General features: G+C 47.7%; 1 protein-coding gene across 3 annotated transcripts in view; it reads right to left on the bottom strand.

Moving 5' to 3' along the window:
- The window catches only part of ADK (adenosine kinase), a 295,465-nt gene that overhangs the window by 1,250 nt on the left and 271,900 nt on the right, over positions 1-22,315 (bottom strand). For all 3 annotated transcript variants that reach the window (XM_077345987.1, XM_077345988.1, XM_077345986.1), the window contains one exon: positions 12,796-12,882. In XM_077345987.1, coding sequence (XP_077202102.1) covers positions 12,796-12,882 — 87 coding nt within the window. The remainder of the gene's footprint in view (positions 1-12,795; positions 12,883-22,315) is intronic.

Genomic DNA, 22,315 nt, shown 5'->3' with positions numbered 1-22,315 from the left:
ATGTTACAATACCTGTTGCCCACTATTATTTATTTAATTATATTTATATATACTGCCCAGATGATGTTATGAATTGTGCTGCATTACCCTTACGTTTTGTGTAAACAGCCCTTAGCCTCATGGGAGGGTGGTATAAAAATATTATAAACAAACAAACAAATACAATTCTTCTGGAGCTGCTCTCCAAAGTCAGAGAGGGGCGGGGGCCTGGCTGAATCGTGGCCTCTTTTCCCCAGGGAAAGTCAGTATAGAATTAGGGTTGTGCGATTCGGCTGCTTCGGCGGCCGTTCCCTCCGGGAACGCTGCAGGGGGGGGGGGCGGTGCCAGCAGTGGCGTGACAGTGGGCGTGACCACGCAGGCGCGGAATATTGCACCTGTGTGGTTGCGCCCGCTGTCACGCCGCTGCCGGCACCACCCTCCCCCCCGTGGCGCAGCGCGGCCGAATCGCACAACCCTATATGGAATACATGAACTGCAAAGAGTGGCAGAGGCCCACAAAACTGTGGGCGGGGTCACCCTTCTGCAGGCCCAAGACTTTTATCCAGGCTGCTGCAGTCCCTCCCACGCCCTAATGGCAGTCATATGGTGTTGGGGGAGGGTTAATTATCTTTTTAAAAATCTTTCTTACCACCATGATTTATAAATTTATTGACCACCACTCCTAGCCATGCTAGCTCAAGGCGGTTTACAGATTAAAAAAACCTAATAAACAGTATTAAAAATTATGAATTTGGGATTTCAAAGGACAGCTTGGTTTCACTGGTAAGACTTCAGCTACCTCGAGCTGTGCAGATATTCAATTCAATTCATTTATTTACAGTCCTTTGATCAGCAATTTCCAATAAATGGATAAAATTACACCAGCAACATTTAAACATGGCACTAAACAATACCAAATCAATACATATAGGGATTAAATCAATGAGGCGTAGATACATAAGGCTAGTAATATATAGAATCACTGAATCATAGAGTAATAGAGTTGGAAGGAACCTCCTGGGTCATTTGGTCCAACCCCCTGCACTATGCAGGACACTCACATCCCAATCGCTCATCTACTGTTCCCTGCCACCCCTTTGCCTTCACAGAATCAGCCTCTCCGTCAGATGGCTATCTAGCCTCTGTTTAAAAAATTCCAAAGATGGAGAACCCACCACCTCCCGAGGAAGCCTATTCCACTGAGAAACCGCTCTGTCAGGAACTTCTTCTGGATGTTTAGATGGAATTTCATTTGAATTAATTTCATCCCATGGTCTGTCCCTCTGGGGCAAGAGAGAACAATTCTGCTCCATCCTCCAGATGGCACCCTTTTAAATACTTGAAGATGGTTATCAGATCCCCTCTCAGTTGTCTCCTCTCCAGGCTAAACAGACAAAGCTGACCCAACCTTTCTTCACATGTCTTGGTCTCCAAACCCCTCACCATCTTTGTTGCCCTCCTCTGGACACATTCCAGTTTGTCAACATCCCTTTTCAACTGGGGTGCCCAAAACTGAACACAGTACTCCAAGTGAGGCCGAACCAGAGCAGAGTAAAGCGGTACCATCACCTCCCGTGATCTGGACACGATAAACCGTTTGATACAGCCCAAAATCCCATTTGCCTTTTTAGCCACGGAGTCACACAGCTGACTCATGTTCAATGTATGTTCTACTAAGACTCCTAGATCCTTTTCGCACATGCTACTGCCAAGACAAGTCTCCCCCATCCTATATTGGTGTATTTGGTTTTTCCTACCTAAATGCAGAACTTTACATTTGTCCCTATTGAACTTCATTTTATTCAGTTTAGCCCACTTCTCGAGCCTATCAAGATCATCCTGTATTCTGTTGCTGTCTTCAGTTGTGTTTGCTACCCCTCCCAGTTCAGTATCATCTGCAAATTTAATAACTATCCCCTCTAAACCCTCAACCAAATCATTTATAAACATGTTGAACAACACAGGCCCCAGGACAGATCCTTGGGGAACTCCACTTGTCACTCTTTCCCAAGAGGATGCTGAACCATTAACAAGTACCCTCTGGCAGAATTAGGATCCATACCGCATTTTACCAACTTGTGAACAGGAATATCATGTGGAACCTTATCAAAAGCTTTACTGAAATCCAGATAAACTATGTCCACGGCATTCCCCTGATCCAGCGAGGTATATATCAGTAACAATAAAAGAAGGCTCCAATAAAAGGTTGCCATACAGAGGATGGAGCAGAGTTGTTCTCTCTTGCCCCAGAGGGACCAAGGACTCACTGGCCAGCCCAGGCCTGATCAGGACTTCCACACTCTGAGCTCCACGGAGGAACCAGTCGTTGGAGAGATGCCCTCTGCACCAGCTTGTCTCCTCTTACTTCAGAGAGTCTACCCAGGGTGGTGAGCACAATCACGGGTGCCGTGGGAGGAAGAGCCACACCCCCACCCAGAGGAAGCCCACATGCAGGGGAGAAGAGGGTTAATTTTTAAAAGTAACCGGGAAAGGGGAGCGAAAGAAAGAATGTGATGCTTTCACTGGGAAACCTTTAGGTCCCATGAGAAAGAGTGAAGAACTCCTGGAAATACATTTTGGGGTAAACACCACAAACCTCCCAGCTATGCCAAACCCACTGCCCCCAGGCTGCCCGGCACCTCCTCGTGAAAGCAGAATGGCTGGCGGAAAACCAGAGAGCATCTCGGCTGCACCACAAAACTGGCTTGCCATCCACAAAGTGAATATGCATTCTTACAAGGCACTTCCTGGGCTACGCAAAGGGTGTAAGTCGAGTCATTAAAACCGGTGAACTTCTGGGGAGCTACAACTTGAAAGCAAGCTATAGAAGAAGACCTCCTTGCCCCGTGGTCCAAGGAATGCTCACTATTTTAAGCTGAAATTGCAAATGCTATATTTGTCTCAGATATATAATAAAGAATAAAAGTGACTCTGTTGGGTTAGCAAAGCAGCTGCTTTTAAAGCACAGCCTTGAAATTCAGGTTGCGTTTTTTTCCTTTTCTTTAACACATTTCTTTATAACAGGGGTAGTCAAACTGTGGCCCTCCAGATGCCCGTGGACTACAATTCCCATGAAAAACTGCCAGCAAAGGCCGCAAACGCGCATGTGCGGCAGTTTTGCGCACGTGTGCATGTACAGGCCTGTTGCACATGCACATTTGCACTCCCGCCGAGAGTGCAAACACGCATGCATGAAACTGCCGCATGTGTACGTTTGCGGCCCCGCTGGGTGCAAACACGCATGCACGGCAGGTCCATGCATGCAGGTTTGCGCGGGGCTGCTGCGCATGCACGAGCCCCCGGGTCGCCCTCTCCCCACCCCTTGGTAGCGGTCCACAATGGAAAAATGGTTGCTGTAAGGAATCTATTCCTGAGGCCAAGTCTAGCCCAACAGGGGTCTACTCAGGGTGGTGGTATGATGGCTGCTTCACACATGGTGGCCAATCATATCACAACAGGTCCAAGTTGGTTCAACTGCTACACAGGCAACACTGTCTAAGAAGAAGAAGAAGAAGAGTTGGTTCTTATATGCTGCTTTTCTCTACCCGAAGGAGGCTCAAAGCGGCTTACAGTCGCCTTCCTATTCCTCTCCCCACAACAGACACCCTGTGAGGTGGGTGAGGCTGAGAGAGCCCTGATATTCCTGCTCGGTCAGAACAGTCTTATCAGTGCCGTGGCGAGCCCAAGGTCACCCAGCTGGCTGCATGTGGAGGAGTGCAGAATCGAACCTGGCATGCCAGATTAGAAGTCCGCACTCCTAACCACTACACCAAACTGGCTAAGGAATATCTGATGGGCTACCATGTTGGTCTGAAGTAGCACAATAAAATCGGAGTCCAGTAGCACGTTTAAGACCAACAAAGATTTATTCAAGGCGTGAGCTTTCGAGTGCTTGTTGAAAGCCTAAAGTGACTGTGAGAGGTATGCCTAACCTCGCTCCCTGATATTTTGTTGTTGGCACCCCCTCCTGGGGCAGCCATTGTGGTGTTGTAAGGCTGGGATGCTTGCCCTGGCCCCTCTCTGCCACCTTGAGTTGTGCAGAAACTAACAAGAAACAAAGAATGAAATCTAGGGTTGTGAGCTCTGGAGTGCTTTGGCAAGCACAGCAGCCCCACAGCCGCCGCCCCTCCCCTCCATTCTGTGGCACTGGCCCCCTCGGGCTTTGGTGCCCGTTGCAGCGGCCGAAGCACGCTCCCCTTTACCCCAGGTCTTCAACAAGTCAGTGAGGGGCAGGATAATTAGGGGAAACTGAGGCAGGAAGTTACGATAGAAATTAGAGAAGCCGATCAACGCCTGCAGCGGCACAGTGGTTCCGACTACAGCACGGCCTGCGCCTTGGCCGGGTCCATCCGGACGCCCTCAGGGGAGGTCCGGTAACCCAGGCCATCCAGGCTGCGCTGGTGAAACTCGCACTTGGATAATTTGGCATACGGCTTATTGTCGAGGAGCCGCTGCAGCCCTTCCCTGACCAAAGGAATATGCTCCTCCAGAGTCTGAGCGCACAACCCTAATTAAATCCCAGCCTAATTGGGGTGGGGTAGGGGGGAGGAATTAATTACAGGTACAAATGCATGCTGTTTGCTCTGCTTACCCCTTTATTCAAAACGAGGGCTGTTTTGGGGTGCCAAGAAGCCCCAGCTCTGGCTCAACTCGGAGTCCGAGTGGAAGGAAGAAAACGCCCCCTCCTTGCAATAGTCCCACTTTCTGGAGATGGATCCATTTAGCAAGGGGAGGCCTTTGACTCCCCCATGGATGCCAGGAGAAGAAGGTTTGTGCAGCCCCTAATTACAGGACAGCCCCCCCCCACCCCCTTTTCTGGGGCAGCCGGCTGCTGCTTGAGGGGCCTTGTCCTCTGGCCCTTCTCCCCCCTCCTCATTTGCGTCTCTGGCAGCCGGCCGTGGAAGACTGCTGGTTGGCTCGTCCACGCTGACACCGCGTTAAGGACCCGCTTCCCCCTCGCCAACGGAAATCAATACGGTGTTTGAGCAAACACATTTACAGCTTTATTAGGATGTCTGGCTTGTTTGGTAACAGCCACTTGAAGCAGCGGCAGCAAATCGACTCGTCTCAGTTAAGCCGAGAGAGAGAGCTGGGTAAAGAGGCTCATCGATACGCTTGCTATAAAAATACACCACGGGAGACCAGGAAGCCGGAACAAACAGCCTGGAATGTGTCGATATTTTTACTCAATATCAATATTATTCCTTTCCAAGGCCATAAAAAAAAAACAATGACAACAACATAACACCTCTCCTGAGTTTGCTGCTTATCCAATGGACCACATGCTAAATATCAAACGCTTCTTTCCTGGCCAAGTTTGACCCCCACTGCCGACGTTCACGGGCACAATCAGGGCTGCTTGGATTTCTACGGCTGCCGTCAAAAAAGGCAGTTCCCTGCCCTGAGGAGGCCAGAGAGGGAGACAAGGGAGTTGAATGTGTGGGGAAATTGGGGGAAGAACCCATGTTCAGTTCAGTTACAGTGGTTCAGTACCAGTATCCATTGGGAACAAGGGCTCTGGGATTGGGTCAAAGGTTTCCTTTCTGGGAAAAGAGGGATCTGAAGGAAGGGTGAGGGACGGCGTCATGTGGTGCCGGTTAAAGGTCTCCAAAAACAACAAGTGAGAAAGGATGGATCAGGAACAGGAATGACAGAATACTAGAGTGGGAAGTGGCCATAAAGGCCATCTAGTCCATCTCCCTGCTCAATACATGCAGAATCAGCCTAAAGCAGGGGTAGTCAAACTGCAGCCCTCCAGATGTCCATGGACTACAATTCCCATGAGCCCCTGTCAGCAAATGCTGGCAAGGGCTCATGGGAATTGTAGTCCATGGACAGCTGGAGGGCCGCAGTTTGACTACCCCTGGCCTAAAGCATCCAGGATAAGGATCTGCCCAGCTGCTGCTTGAAAACAGCCAGTGAGGAGGAGCTCACCAACTCCTTAGGCAGCCCATTCCACTGCTGAAGTACACTGACTGTGAACATTTCTTTCCTTATATCTAGCCAGTACAGTTCTCACGTAGTTTAATGCCATTACTGTGGTTTCTATTCTCTGCTGCCAACAGGATCCACTCCCTGCCCTTTCAAATACTTCAAGAGAGCAATTATGTCCCCTCTCAACCTCTTATTCCCCCGCCTAAACATTCCCAAGTCCCTCAGCTTTTCCTCATCTTCAGGTCTTAGATCATCCTCATTGCTCTTATCTGCACCTCTCAGTTTTGTGTACATCCTTTTGACATGGGGCCTCCAGAACTGCACACAGAACTCCAGGTGGGGTCTGACCAATGTGGTATGCTGTGGGGCTATGACATTTTGTGATTTTGATGTGAAGTCTATTTCGCATCCAGTACACATGCTTCTTGTTTTTGTGACCCAGATGTAGAACTCTGCACATATTCTTATTTAATTTCATCTTGTTCTTATTTACCCACTTTTGCAGGATGTTCAGGTCTATCTTCTGGGGTGCTCACTACTCCTCCCAATTTGATGCAGTCTGCAAATTTAATGAGGAGTCCCTCTACTCCCTCATCCAAATCATTGATAAAAATGCTGAACAGAACCAGACCCAGTACCAAGCCCTGTGGCACCCCACTGCTCACTTTCCACTTTCTAACCAGTTTCTCAGTTGCCTACCCTTCTCTTCTAGGACAGCTCAGGTTCTCTAGAGCTCTGTCTATTTTTAAATAAGCAACAATTCTTAGCCTCTGCATTTCCAAATAAAGCAAGCACATCTTTTCTCTAAGCTTTTGTTGCGCAAGGCGTACACTTAAGTGGGCCCCTTGTTATCAGAGTCTATTTATGTAGATCTCTGGATCTGTCTGTGTTCCATGTCGCTATGTCAGTCGCAGCCAAACGACTGAGAGGGGATTTGTGTGTCTTTGCGGGATCTTCCACTACGTAAACCATTAAATTCTCTATATACAAACACACGCAAAGTGCCGGGTGGATTTATCAAGATGAGAGTAAAATTCAGCCTGGCTTTGGAAAGCTGCATTTGTTTCTGGAAGGATTATTATGAAAACGAGCTACACATATTACAGGGCTTTGAGAGTCAAGCTCTCTGCCTCTGCAGTCTCCCTTTGAGCTGATAAGGCCATGAGCAGCCTTAAGCTGCCCTTTGCAAATGTTCATCGGCAACACTTCCCACTTTCCCCAAGCTTCATATTAGTGGCTTTATTTAGCCTCCTTTCACTTACAGCACGTTTGAATTCAGCCGATTGCTCCCAATAAGCAGACTTCAGTGAAGAAAATCTTTTTATTGATGATACGACAATGCTAAGGTCTTTGCTAAAACAGCTTTCCCAGAATGGGTTATTCTGTTTTAACCTCCAAGCCCCGGGGCTTCCTCTGCCTGCCTGTTTAGGCATGAAAACACACCAGATGACACCTCCATGTCCAGGCAGGAGACACAACCGGCAACTGTAGCTACAAGGCTGAACAAGTAGGTAATGCTTTCCCAGGGATCAAAGCAGCAGAGCTAAAATTCCAGAGCTAGCTAACGACCCTAACATTGATGTTGTTGTTAGGTGCGAAGTCGTGTCCGACCCATCGCAACCCCATGGACCATGATCCTCCAAACCTTCCTGTCCTCTACCATTCCCCCGGAGTCCATTTAAGTTTGCACTGCTTCAGTGACTCCATCCAGCCACCTCATTCTCTGTCGTCCCCTTCTTCTTTTGCCCTCAATCGCTCCCAGCATTAGGCTCTTCTCCAGGGAGTCCTTCCTTCTCATGAGGTGGCCAAAGTATTTGAGTTTCATCTTCATACCCTAACATAGCTACAATTTATACCCAACACAATCAGTTATCCAGGACAGACAACAGAGCAGAAGAACAAATGTTGAAAGCATTGATATTCGGTTTTGACACAACAGTGCTTTGACTGCCAGTGTAGAAGGTTGGGTGTCCTGATGAAACGCAGCACAGTGACCTTGAGATCTGCACCGTTTCTGGGCTTACAGTGTCAGAATATTCATAGTACTAATTATTGCGTACCTAGAGAATGTGGTTCTGCTCCAGGAAATTCCTTCCTCCTCTCCTGACCAGGCAGAGTGGGCAAGGACGTAAAATTTAGAGGGAACTTATATGAGGATGTATGAGATGGCAATGAAAGGGACAAAACTGTATTTTTCTGACATGGAAATTGTGTCTGCCAGCTCTTGCCTGGCCCAATTATTTAGGGTAGTTTGATTACTTACTGCCCTGGAGGAAGGGCGCCTAAACATTAGTCAATTGGATCTTGGCTGTGAAGCCATAGCTAGCTATTTTGCGGATAAGGTCTTGTCGTTCTGCCGTGACCTTTCCGGCCACGGTTGATACAGTAAATGAACTGGAGGCCTGTTGGCTGCCTTTGGTGGTGCTGTTTGATGGCTTCAGATGGCTCTCTTTACACGAAGTTGCTGGGGTCGGTCAGGGCTGTCACTTGCTCCCTTGATCCCTGCCCGTCTGGATTCCTCAAAGGAGGTGGCCAGCGGATAGGAGGTCAGCTCAGGGAGATCATCAATCTCTCCCTGGCTACTGGGGAGTTGCTAAAGGAGGCAGTGGTATGCCCTCTCCTTAAGAAACCATCTCCGGACCCGCGGGACCTGGCCAGCTGCCGTCCAGTGTCGCATTTGGCGTTCCTGGGCAAGGTTGTTAAAAGGGCCATGATGGACCAACTCCTGGCGTTCTTGGAGGAAACTTCGGCGCTTGACCCGTACCAGTCTGGCTTCTGTCCTGGCCACGGGGTGACGACGGTTCTGGTTGCCTTGATAGATGATCTCCGTCACCAGCTGGATCAGGGTGGGTCGGCCTTGCTTGTTCTGTCAGATCTGTCAGCCGCTTTCGATATGGTCAACCATGAACTGCTGGTCCACTGCCTTTCTGGGGATATGGGGCACAGCCCTTGGCTGGACATGCTCCTTTCTCCATAACTGGACCCAGAGGGTTACAGTGGGGGATGAGTTGCTGCACTCTTACCGACTCCCTTGTGGGGTTTCGCAGGGCATGGTTCTCTCCCCCACGCTTTTAAACATCTTTATGCGCCCTCTGGCACAGCTGCTACGGAGCTTTGGGCTGTCATCAACAGCAGCGCCACAGAACATGGGAGGCCAAACTGGCATTCATTCAGTATAATATGGAGAACTGTTCCATTGATCTGAGTAGAATGTAAAGAATGTATCTGGCTTTGCATCCAGCAGGGGAACTGGATTCAGCAACAGCATCAAGGCAGACAAGCAGGGACTGGGGAAAGGGGACGATCTGCCGGCTCCAGACAGTCACAAGTGCCTGCGTCTTGGCTGTACATCCTTGTAATGTATTGCCCCTTCTTGAGATCCCTGGTATGGAAGACCTGGGCAGGCACCTCCCTCTACTGTTCAGAAGTGAGGTGAGTAAAGCTGCCTCCTCACCTCCCTTCATGTTTCCCAATTATTTTTGCAGCTATCAAAGGCTCTCTCACCTGAGACCTCTAGGTGAACCCCACAAACGGAATGACAGAAGGGTAAGCACATGAGGGTGGCTCTGTCATCATGCTGAATAAAATAGTTGTTTTCTCTTCAACAGAGAATTTATTTAGAACAGCCTTTCCTGACCTTTTTACTGTTGAGAAACTCCTTAAACCTTCTTCATGCCTGAAGGAACTCCAGAATTGGTGTGATGGTGCAGAACGTGGTGAGGAGCCACTGGAGCCACTCTCCTTTCCACCCCCTCCAGGCCCATCATGGGCCATTTTGGAGGGGGGGAATCAATGTGACCATAAATGGTCATATCACGGAAAAAAATTAAAAATATACTAAAATTAACTCCCATCCATTTGGGAGTCACCATTTTGGAGTCACCTTCCAGTCACCAAGAAACCCCAGGGAAAGCCTGATTTAGACGTACAACAGCAGTAACGATTTCAGCATGGTTCATAAGTGTGATGGTTTATGAAAGGTGCACTTCTCTTTGTCTCTCTCAAGTTCCATCAACATACCGTATATCAGGGGTAGTCAAACTGCGGCCCTCCAGATGTCCATGGACTACAATTCCCAGGAGCCCCTGCCAGCGAATGCTGGCAGGGGCTCCTGGGAATTGTAGTCCATGGACATCTGGAGGGCCGCAGTTTGACTACCCTTGCCGTATATTCTTGCATACAAGCCGACCTGCATATAAGCCGAGGCACACAATTTTACCACAAATCTGGGCAAACTTATTGACTCGCATATAAGCCGAGGGTGGGACATGCTCCATCCTCACAGGCTCTCCCATCCAGCCTCCCCCCCACCCCCCAACAAATGCAGAACAGCTGCTGGTTTTTGTACCCTGCTTTTCACCCACAGAAATCAAAAGAATAATTTGGAAGAAGTGATTAAGAAGAGGAAGAAGTGAAGGCAAAAGGAAAAAAAAAAAGATCAGAGTCCCTCAGTCAAACCATTGATGTCCTTCAAGCTGCCAGAGCAACGATTGGCTGGCTGGAGCAGGCTTTCATTTCAATTACCGTATATACCCACGTATAAGCCGAGGAAGGCTTTTTCAGTGTGAAAAAAGGTGCTGGAAAACTAGGCTTATACGCGAGTATATAGGGTACCTTGCCACAAGGGCTCATTTGCTCACTTGACGCTTAGGCTAATAACTGATTTTCCTCACTTGCCTCTTCCACACTGATGTGTCTCCCTCTCCACAGCTCCTGATTCAGCCTCTTCACCCCGCTGACCTCTCTTCCTCGTCTCCAACACAAGCTCTCTTTCCAGACTGGTCAACCCCACCCCCTCCCCCAGGACAAAGCTACCTAAACACATACTGTCATAACACACCCGGACCCCCTTCTTATTTGAGAGGCCTCCATTTTAGCCCACAGCTGCATCCAACAGCATGCAGGTGGCTGAAGGACGTAGGGGGGGTTGAGGGGAGGAAGCGCCCATTCCACGCTCCGTGTCTGCGGCTTCCTCCCCCCAACCCTGCCAATGTCCTGCGACCACCTGCATGGTGTTTGCACTGGTGCCACTTGGGGTGGTGGTGGTGGCTGGAGCACACTGCGTGATTGTTCACTGCCCGTGCTGTCTTGCTGGCAGAGAAGAATCCTGAGGTGAATGATCGCGAGGGGATGATTGGCGCTGGAGCGCTCTCCAAATCCTTCATTTCTGCCCATAGTTCCCACCCAGGGAGGAAGGGGGGGATGCTTACAGCGCTGCGACTATGTTGACTCTCTCTCCTTCAGTCTAAACACCACTTCTCTGACCGGTGGCCTGCCCTTGCTCTTGACAGGACGTTTTAATGGTGCTCAGGATACGGTTACTCTTATCTTCATGGTGGGTCATGGTGGACCAAGCCGACGCCATGAGCTTCTATGGTCTCACGGCCAAGCGGCTGCTCTGTGCTCCACCCCACGCTGGCTCTCCCTGTCGCGGGGGATGCATCCCTCCAAGCCCAGGCGCCAAGCAATCCCTGTTCCTTCTCCCCCGCTTCCTTCCCCCAGCCCCACAACGTGCCGCGGCCTCCTGCACATTCTTTGCACTGCTGCCCCTGCTGGAGGGGGCCACCGCTAGAGCATGTTGCATTCGCCATACAACAGGCTTATCTGCTAGTATATATATATTTACAATAGCTACTTTCTTATGTACACTACCTTTGGGAACCCATGGGGTTCAGCTGTGGACTCCTTGACAGACTGACATTGCTTGCCTCTGCATAGTGATCCTGATATTCATTCGTCAGCCAGAGCTGATCCTGGCCAAGGCTAACCCTGCTTAGCTTCCAAGATCAAATGATTGGGCCAGGCTGGAGTATCCAGAGCAGGGCTTTTCAAGCTAAATCTGTGCAACTTCCTTATTTGAAAGGAAGAAGAAGAAGGAGAAGGAGAAAGAGAAGGAGAGTTGGTTCTTATATGCCGCTTTTCTTATATGCTGAAGGAGGCTCAAAGTGGCTTACAGTCTCCTTCCCATTCCTTTCCCCACAACAGGCACCCTGTGAGGTGGGTGAGGCTGAGAGAGCGCTGATTCACTGCTCGGTCAGAACAGTTTTATCAGCGCCATGGCGAGCCCAAGGTCACCCAGCTGGGGGAGGTCAACCCAAGGTCAACCAGCTGGTTGCATGTGGGGGAGCACAGAATCGAACCCGGCTCGCCAGATTAGAAGTCCGCACTCCTAACCACTACACCAAGCTGGCTCTCAGGAGGAAAGAAGAAGGAAAGAAGAACTGGAGCCTAACATGTATGCGTGGATGTTCTCACCGACTCAATGGCTTTCCAAATCTAGTAGTGGATCACTGAGCTGCACAAGAAAAACTACAGCACAACATCCCCCCCCCCAACCCCAAACAACAGCAACGAGCTTGTAAGTAAATATGGAAGCAGCAGCAGATTTTATTCTACTTCTGACTTTGTAAAAAATAAAATGAACTCTTTCTATTTTCATATTTGCACAACAACAGTCCAGGAAACAGGTGCATTAAGAATGAACAAAAAAAAAAAGTTCAAACACTAGACTTGGTTATTGACATGCTCCTTAATATTCATTGCAACCTGTTTAAACGAAGCCACGCACTAACGTTTTAAAGCCGGGGGGGAATCTGAGCACCCCACACGGCACGTTTGATCCCGCTTGTTTGCGCAACATTCTGACAGAGGCAATTAATCTTGTGAAAATGATGCGGATGTTGCATAAGAGCAGATTATCTTTAAAGGCCCCAAACAGACGTCTTCTTGAGAGAATGAACAGTCCATTAAGACACCGTCTCAAGATGCAAATGAAAGCTTGGAAGGAACAGCCTCACATTCTTCACGTGAAATAAAAGGAAGTCGCCGAATGGGGGAGAGGAAGGACTTCCAAAGGAAGCAAGGGGGCCAAAAGCCAAATACCTCCCACAAATGCATCTCCTGCTCCGTTGGTGTCCACGATCTCGGTCTGGTCACTGATTAACACGGGGAAGGACTGCACTTCGGTGTCTGAAATGGAAGAGGAAAGAGAATGCTGGTGAGACCCTGAATGGCCATGCTGCAAAACAAGAACATTCCTCTCGGAGGCCACAATTCACTTAGAGAGCACTACCGGAGCATGGATTGACACAGGAGTAGTCAAACTGCGGCCCTCCAGATGTCCATGGACTACAATTCCCATGAGCCCCTGCCAGGGGCTCATGGGAATTGTAGTCCATGGACATCTGGAGGGCCGCAGTTTGACTACCCCTGGATTAACACTTCAGGCCATCCAATGGTACAATGAATGATGGCTTGAAGTCAGTTGGGTAACATGAAAGAAGCAGTGAAGAGTGTGGCTACTTCAGGACGAAAGATGCTATGAAATGACATCACTATGTACAAGAGGGACCCAGATACCAGACTCGTAAGAACAGTTGGTTCTTATATGCCCCTTTTCTCTACCTGATGGCGTCTCAAAGCGGCTTACAGTATCCTTCCCTTTCCTCTCCCCACAACAGACACCCTGTGAGGGAGGGGAGGCTGAGAGAGCCCTGAGATTACTGAGGAAGAAGAAGAGTTGGTTCTTATATGTCGCTTTTCTCTACCCGAAGGAGTCTCAAAGCGGCTTACATTCAACTTCCCTTTCCTCTCCCCACAACAGCCACCCTGTGAGGTGGGTGAGGAGTGGGGATTCAAACCCAGCTTGCCAGATTAGAAGTCCACATTCCTAACCACTACACCAAGCTGGCTCTCTATCTGGGGTTTTTAGCCTTAACCAAGAAGAAGAAGAGAAGAGTTGGTTCTTATATGTCCCTTTGTCTACCTGAGGGAGGCTCAAAGCAGCTTACAGTCACCTTCCCTTTCCTCTCCCACAACAGACACCCTGTGAGGTGGGTGAGGCTGAGAGAGCCCTGATATCACTGCCCGGTCAGAACAGTTTTATCAGTGCCGTGGCAAGCCCAAGGTCACCCAGCTGGCTGCATGTGGGGGAGTGCAGAATCGAACCTGGCATGCCAGATTAGAAAGCCTGCTACCATTCTAAAGACCATTTCAAAAAATATATATACATATGTGTTTGTGTATGTTTGAATGCATAATTTCCCCCATAACTTACAGTGCATAGGTATTATAACTTTCAAATGCAGGGGTCACAGACTAAATTTATACTCCTAATTAATCAGCCTGTGTTTTGGGGGAGGGGACTGTCATAAGGATGTGATAAAAACATAACTACCACCTTTAAAAAGATCAGAATCCAAAGGTGTGAACTTTCAAGTGCAAGCACTCTTCCTCAGACTAATAGTAATAGTAATAGTCTGAGGAAGAGTGCTTGCACTTGAAAGTTCACACCTTGAATCAGTCTTGGTTGGTCTTAAAGGTGCTTCTGGACTCTGGTTTTGTTTTGTTGTGCTGCTTCAGAGCAACACGGCTACCCACTTGAATCTATAATTACCACCTTGTTAAAGCACAAATCCCTTGGCAAGAGAATCCCATACAAATTCTGCCCTACGCACTGAACAAACACACAGGCTGGCTGAGCCTGAGGCAGACAGCAATCAAAAGATGAAAGGAAGCAGGGCTCCCAGCCGCAGAGAGTCCTCCTTGAGTGCCCGTTATTTAAGGAAGTTATTTAAGGAGGCATATCAGAAATTATGAAACATGACTAAAGAGACAGTTGTCAAAACGTTTAGGGCAGCTGTGTAAACTGCTCTCCAGAGCAGACTGCAAAAATCTATCCATCTGGTACGTTTTCATCACAAAATTATTTATAATTTATTTTATTTATCGTATTTATAGACCGCCCTCCCCGAAGGCTCAGGGCAGTTTACATGAAACAAGAAAATGATACAGGTAACATTTTCCAGAACAACAAGGTGAATAACAACAATAACATTAACATAATAACAACAATGACATTAAGGAAGGCTGGAACTACAAGGAGACTCAGCTCAGCTCTTACTGAGACCCAGTGGGTGGGGCACATTCATAGCAGTTGGAGTGTGGGGGGCTAGGGGGCCAATTGGAAGCGGTGGTTTAGGTCAGGGAAGCGATGGCCAGGTCAAAAAGGCCAATTGGAAGTGATGGTTAGGTCAAACTGCAGCCCTCCAGATGTCCATAGACTACAATTCCCATGAGCCCCTGCCAGCATTCGCTGAGAGAAAGGCAGACACTTCTCAATTAAAACCCAGGGAAGTGCCCTTGAATACAGAAGGACCAGAAGCATCTGAGTTTCTGCAAGGTGAATGAATTTGTAGTTGCTTTAACTCAGGGGTAGTCAAACTGCGGCCCTCCAGATGTCCATGGACTACAATTCCCAGGAGCCCCTGCCAGCGAATGCTGGCAGGGGCTCCTGGGAATTGTAGTCCATGGACATCTGGAGGGCCGCAGTTTGACTACCCCTGCTTTAACTCTTCTTTTAAACTGGGATATTCTTCAAAACCGGCCTACCAGACAAACTAGCACAGATCAGCCTCCAAAAGAAATTGCATGTCTCTTGCTACCTTTCTATGTGTTATATTCTCATGAAGGATTTATTTAATTACTAACACACAAGTAACTGGTAATGGTGATTCCATAGATGTGTTTTCATTCTAAATTTTTGAAGAATATCCCAGTTTAAAAGAAGAGTTAAAGCAACTACAAATTCATTCACCACATAAGGACTGTTCCATAAGAGCAGTAATACTTGGTACTCTGGCAATAAACTTTTCAGACCCCTCCCCCGGGGGAAAGGGGACCCCTGCTGCTAGGACTCACCTGTCCAACATCAATCACCCAGCTGGCAGGGGGAATATCTCAGAAAAAAAGGGAGATCCATCCGATGTGCAGCAATGTGTCTACATCACCGCCCACATCACCGCCTACATGATGTCATCACAACCTAGAAGTCGGGACAATGCACTAGTATTTGGGCAAAAACTCTACTCTAGAAGCCAAGTTTAACAGAGTTAACACCCAAATACCCAAACATCACCCTGAAATCCCAGACAGATGGCATCACTCCTGGGTGTCATGGATCGTGTCCTTCCTGTTCCGGGTAAGTCCTCCCCTTCCCCTGTTGGTTGCAGGAGGGACCCTGGCAACCTTAACTACCAGTCTGGGCTCCATCAGCAACACTTCTGCTTATTCTTTTGGTTGTCCCGTGCCCCCCCATGGGAGCATTTCACATCTTCTCACCACCTAGCTCTGTTAAGTTCACAAACCTTGAGAGGGGAAAGGGACTGTCCTTTGGCTTGGGCTTGTGGGATCTGGCCCTCAGCTGCTGCTGGCACAACAACAACGTTTGCTGAAATATCCCATGTCCTGTTCAATAACCTGTTCAACTCCTCTTCAATAGATATATTAATAATTTTATTAATATATTAATGAATTTTACGCTGCCACTCTCAGCAAGCTGCCTCGTGTCGGTCTACAATGAAACATCTCATAAAATAACATCTAGTCCTTAAAACATCATTTAATACAATTCCCAATAATCCCCAAAATACGGTAACAATATAAAATACAAGCTTCTCAATGCTTCGGAGTCCCGTCTCCAGTATTATTATTATTATTATTATTAAGATTTATTTCCCGCCACTCCCCGTAGGCTCATGGCGGGTCACAGTAGTTTTGTCCCCATTAAAATACCCATTAAAAGACTTTAAAACAATCCCAACATGGCGGAAGCTCTCATTATTTCCACCCCTGCTATCAGAGCGGCAGGGAGGGTGGGGAGGAGATCTAACCTACTAGGTCCGGGAGGGGGGGGGGAATGCTGAGTCTCATTCGCTGGCCCTGGTCTCAACCAAAAACATGGCAAAAGAGCTCCGTCTTGCAGGCCCTGCGGAAAGCTGGTAAATCCCGCAGGGCCCGCAGCTCACCCGGGAGCTCGTTCCACCAGATAGGGGTCAAGACCGAAAAGGCCCTGGTTGAGGCTAGGCGCGCTTCTCTAGGGCTGGGAATGACCAGGAGATTCTCCCCCGCAGAGCGTAGAGCCCTGCAGGGGGCATAGGGCGACTGGTGGTCCCTCAGGTATTTGGGTCCCAACCCGCGTATGGCCTTAAATGTTAAAACCAAAACCTTGAACCGAATCCGGGCAGCAATTGGCAAGCAATGCAGCTGCCTCAGCACAGGCTGGATATGGGCCCTCCAAGGTGTTACAGTGAGGACCCGAGCAGCTGCGTTTTGCACTAGCTGAAGTTTCCGGATCGGGGACAAGGGTAGGCCGGCGTAGAGCGAGTTACAGAAATCTATTCTGGAGGTGACTGTCGCATGGATCACTGTAGCCAAGTGGTCAGGGGGCAGGTAGGGCACTAGTAGTCGGGCCTGGCGAAGATAGAAAAATGCCTGGCCTGCTACTCTCCATAGTCAGGGAGGCATCAATGGTCACACCCAGATTCCTGGCCTGGGGCGTGATGGCATGGGTTCCAATCAAAATGGGCGATGAAACAACCAGGGAATAGATAACCAACATCTGGACCCAGTCTCATACCGGGCCCGGGAAACCAAGGGGAGGGGGAGACCCCATCTTAAAAACCCCGGGATCCCACCCCAGCATCAACCAAAGGCCTGGCAAAAGAGCTCTGTTTTGCAGGCCCTGCAGAATCCAGAAAGCTCCATCAGGTCTCACAGCTTTTTCAGGAGTTCATTCCACCAGGTAGGGGCCAAGACCGAAAAGGCCCCGGCTCTGTCTGAGACCAGGTGCACCTCCTGGGGGCCCGGGACCATAAGCAGATTCATACCCACAGAGCGAAGTGCCCTGTGTGTGGGGGGGGGGGGGGCAAAAGGAAGCAATTGATCCTGTAAGTAGGTAGGACCCAAACCACGTATAGCTTTAAAGGTCGAAGCCAAAACCTTGAGCCAGGAGCAAACTGGCAACCAATGAAGCTGCCTCAGCAACCACTGGACATGGGTCCAGCCACATTCTGTACCATTTGCAGCTTCCAGGACCATGAAACTGGGAAGGGATGGGAGGAAAGGGTTCCATACAAAAGTTGCTTCTCATGACAACCTGCTGTGGATAACGAAAGCTGTGAATAGCAATGGCTCAGGGACTCCTTTTCTCTGTGATTTTGTTACTGGCAAACCTGAATGTCGTACCTGAGATAAACATTTGTCTTAGCACAGTGGAATCGGCTGCCTAAGGAGGTGGTGAGCTCCCCCTCACTGGCAGTCTTCAAGCAGAGGTTGGATACACACTTTTCTTGGATGCTTTAGGATGCTTAGGGCTGATCCTGCGTTGATCAGGGGGTTGGACTAGATGGCCTGCATGGCCCCTTCCAACTCTATGGTTCTATGATTCTATGATTCTATGAATATGCTGAAGAAGTGAGCAAATGAGAACAAGATGCAATTCAATAAGGTAGTTAAAAGGTAATTAGGCACGAATGTGCAACTTTCTCATGTAAGACAGCTAGGGATATGATTTAAAAACCTACACACAGACCCAAAGCCTATTCAAGTCTATTAGACCTGCACCCACTCACTCCTAGTGGAAGAAAACCCGGCCTCTGTACCGTCTGAATGAGGAGGGATGGGATAGGTTATTGGTGCTTGTTTTATTGTAAATTTATTTATTATTTGAGTTATAGACCGCCATTCCCCAATTAGGTCTCACGGCAGTTTACAGCATAAAATAATTAAAATACAATAAAATCCACCATAAAAATCCCCTAATTACACATATATCACACATCATATAGTGGCAGTAATCACAGTTCCAATCCCAATTTCCCTATGTCCAGGATGGTGGGAAAATAACATTTAAGCATTTAGAGAGAGTGGGCGCTATTCCGGTAGATCTAATATAACGATCTCAATGTTAGAGATCTCAGCATTGGAGGAGATCCTCAGATGGACTACGGGAAAAACTGCCCTCGCCTCAACCATACACCTGGCGGAAAAAATTGGGGTTTTATTGTTATTTAATGTTTTATTCTGTGAACTGCTGCGGGTTCCTAGGAAATGCAGCGGTATATAAATCGAAATAATAAATAAATATGGGAAGCTGAATTGATTTGGAGCTTCTTTTTAAAGGGTTCCTTGATTGTCACCTGCTTGTTTTGGGTTACAATTTATATAATTGGTCTCCTTTAATTATCTATGTAGCAGCAGAACAAAGTTTGAGTCCGGTGACACTTTTAAGACCAAGAAAGTATTATCCAGTATTATGATTAGCTTTTGAGTGCACGCATCCCTCTTCAGATCTCTGTGCTGATCCCTGCTGTAGCATCACATATTTAAAATTCCCTTCATCTGTTTTTCACCCAAAGAAAAAAAATTAGAGGATTATAATCTCTCTCTCTCTCTCTTTTTGGTTGCACAAACGTCTTGCTTGGGATTTGTTGCCTTTAATTAACATCTCCAAAGACTTTTCTTTTTCTGCTTACTAAGTGGGTTTCCTTATGACGTGTAGCGTTTGTATCTATTTGAAAAGGATGAGGCTGTTAGCACAATGAGACCCAGCTCTCAACGATATTAATCAAATTTTGGAGTAAATCACAGTGATTCAAAGGAATTATTTCCTGAATCACAACAGCATTAAGAGACAGAGCAAGATCTGCCCCTTTAAATGAAAGAAATTTATTCATCCTAAATTAGTTGTTGATTGTTCCTTTGATAATTAAGTACACAAGTCTATGATCCTTTTAGGATCACCTAATTAGTATCCAAGTGATTTCACTTAATTGCTGCTGTAATTGGAATGCATAGGATTCACCTCCCTTCAAAATAATTACATGCACATTTTGGTATAAATTATGTAACACTTTATTTAGTTTATAGATTATTTCCCACATGTGGAACACAACTCATTAGCATGCTTGGGATTCTAATCATAGTTTTGACAGACAGTTTCTAGCAAGAGCTTCTGAATCACGTGTTTGCAAAGCCAACACTCTACACAGGGCATCCTACATCAGTGTAGGATGACAGGACACCAAAGCAAACACATAGTGTAAAAGGGACATACCGTTTATACTCGCATACAAGCCAACCCGCATATAAGCCGAGGCACCTAATTTTACAACAAAATCTGGGCAAACTTATTGACTCGCATATAAGCCGAGGGTGGGAAATGCTCCATCCTCACAGGCTCTTCCATCCAGCCTCCCCCCACTCAACTAATACAGAACAGTCAAGAGGATGAAGAGCTGCTGGTTTTTGTATCCTGCTTTTCACTAAACAAAGGAGTCTCAAAGTGGCTTACAGTGGCCTTCCCTTCCTCTCTTGATGCCAGACACCCTGAGAGAGCTCTGACAGAACAGCTCTGTGAGAACAGCTCTGGCAGGAGCGCCAAACAGTGCTCCCTAGGCTAGCAAACCAGAGCAGAACAACAGTACCCGAAGTTGGCAACCTATTACAACAGCTACCAAACTGGGAGAATGGGCAACTCTAACTACAACTGCAGTGCCCCCCTAGAACAAAACCCTGAAAGAAAGAACTGTAAAAATTAACTTTTAAAAGAAACACAACCCCAAGATAAAAAGGCAAACAATATAAAATATGCGCCTCATATAAAAGAAGAAACACTAGGAGAAAGAAACTGTAAATCTCAAAGCACCCCCAAAACCCACCCCACCCCACCCACAGAAACCAAAAGAATAGTTTGGAAGATGTGATTAAGAAGAGGAAGAAGTTAAGGAAAAAAAGATCAGAGTCCCTCAGTCAAACTGTTGATGTCCTACAAGCTGCCAGAGCAAGCTCAGTTTGCAGTACAGGTTTGTAAAAGGCAATGCAACGATTGGCTGGCTGGAGCAGGCTTTTATTTCAGTTACCGTATATACCCACAGAGGGCTTTTTCAGTGTGAAAAAAGGTGCTGAAAAACTAGGCTTATATGCGAGTATATAGGGGACGTTACAGAAAAGCTGATATTATAACAATCTGGCAGATCAATGCAACAACTATACATTTGAAATGTCCCACCCTTCACAGTTCCAGAAAGTTGTTGAATTTATCCCATAGCATGCCGTTTTTAATTATTGATGTGGAACAGCTACACGCACAGTTCCTGTAACGGAAATGATGACGGACGTAATGTCCCTTGTCCTGCCTTAGGGAGCATGCCAATAGATGGTCTGCGCCAGAGGCTCCAGAGCAACAAGCAGGCCTCAGTGCTGGGGCTCACTGCTCAGGCACCACGGCTGCCAGTCTTCTGAGGCTGCTCCAGCCCTCGGGGAGAGCAGGAGTGGCCTCGGAAGATTTGGTGGCGCTAGCAATGCCAGAGTGATGACTGGGCCTCAGAGCTTGCAATCACTGCTTAGGCACTGCAGCCGCCAGTCTTCAGAGGCCCAAAGCTAAGGAGGGAAAGGGAGTGGGGAGTGGGTTGGAGGGAGTCTGGGTGGTGTGTCTGAGAGGGGGGAGTGGGCAGGGGACAAGGATTCTCACCCCTTATGTAGATGTTTCACAGAAGGGGCGAGAATCCTTGTCGGCAGATTTTTTTCTTTTAAAGCTTTCTCTGAAGATTATGTGACTTGCTGGGTATTAAGCTTTACTTTTTGACCTCTGATTATGTATTCTAGGCTTTCAAAAAAACAAATCCCCCTCAAATAACATATCAGAGAAACATGAGTTTGGAACGTACTGGCAAGAAAACAAAAATTAAATGCTTTGGCACACCGAGGACATTATTCCTGCTATGCAGCCGCTAATTATTATGAATGGGAAGGCAAGCACGGAAAACAGAAATTGATTTAGTGTACAGATAAGGGGCTGAATTATCTGAATGTTTGCTCAGGAGGAGGTAGCTGAAACCAACGGGGCTGAATCCATTCATTTATGGATGTGGCACATTCTGTTTAATGGGATGTGCTGTTTAAAATATTGCACTAGCCAGTTATTGACGGTCATCAAAAGGGCTGCTGTGTTTGGCACCAGCGACAGCTGTCAGGTTTATATCCTATATATATTCAAAGTCAAGAAGATGTTGCCTCATAGGGAAGACTAACTAATGGTCTTGGGATTTCTGGCTTGTCCCCTCTAGAATGGCTCCGTGGCATGACTGAGTTGTTGTCCTGGAGTTCACTGGAGTCAAACGTCAGGTCTCTTTGTTGTGTATTGAGAGCTGGACCTGTTACAGAGAAGGGTGGGGGATGGACCACAGGCCAACCCTTGACATTTATGGACCTGAGGAAGATGGTCAGAACAGTATGCCACCTCCCCCCCCCCTTTCAGGGCATACTCTTTCCACCAGGAAAGTAGGCCAACCACAAAGCCTGTGGGCCATCTCTGGGCCCTTGATTTTCAATTCTGTCTATGAAGAGAAGGCCTATGCTAGGCGAGCAAGGCTGCCAGATTATTAAGGAGACTGTCTCCCCAGCTGCCTTTACATTTGCCTTTACTTGCAATTTGACAGCCCAACCTGAAAGTGAATCTTTTAGGATGACTAATCACATGGTCTTCACCTTAAAAAAGAAAAGAAAATGAAAGACAGAGATGACATTCTTTGTTCCGACTGTATTTGCACACTGAACGCCCTTT

Source organism: Paroedura picta, chromosome 7 (genome assembly GCF_049243985.1).
Source record: "Paroedura picta isolate Pp20150507F chromosome 7, Ppicta_v3.0, whole genome shotgun sequence".
NCBI lineage: Eukaryota > Metazoa > Chordata > Lepidosauria > Squamata > Gekkonidae > Paroedura > Paroedura picta.
This window is presented reverse-complemented; position numbering and strand designations above follow the sequence as displayed.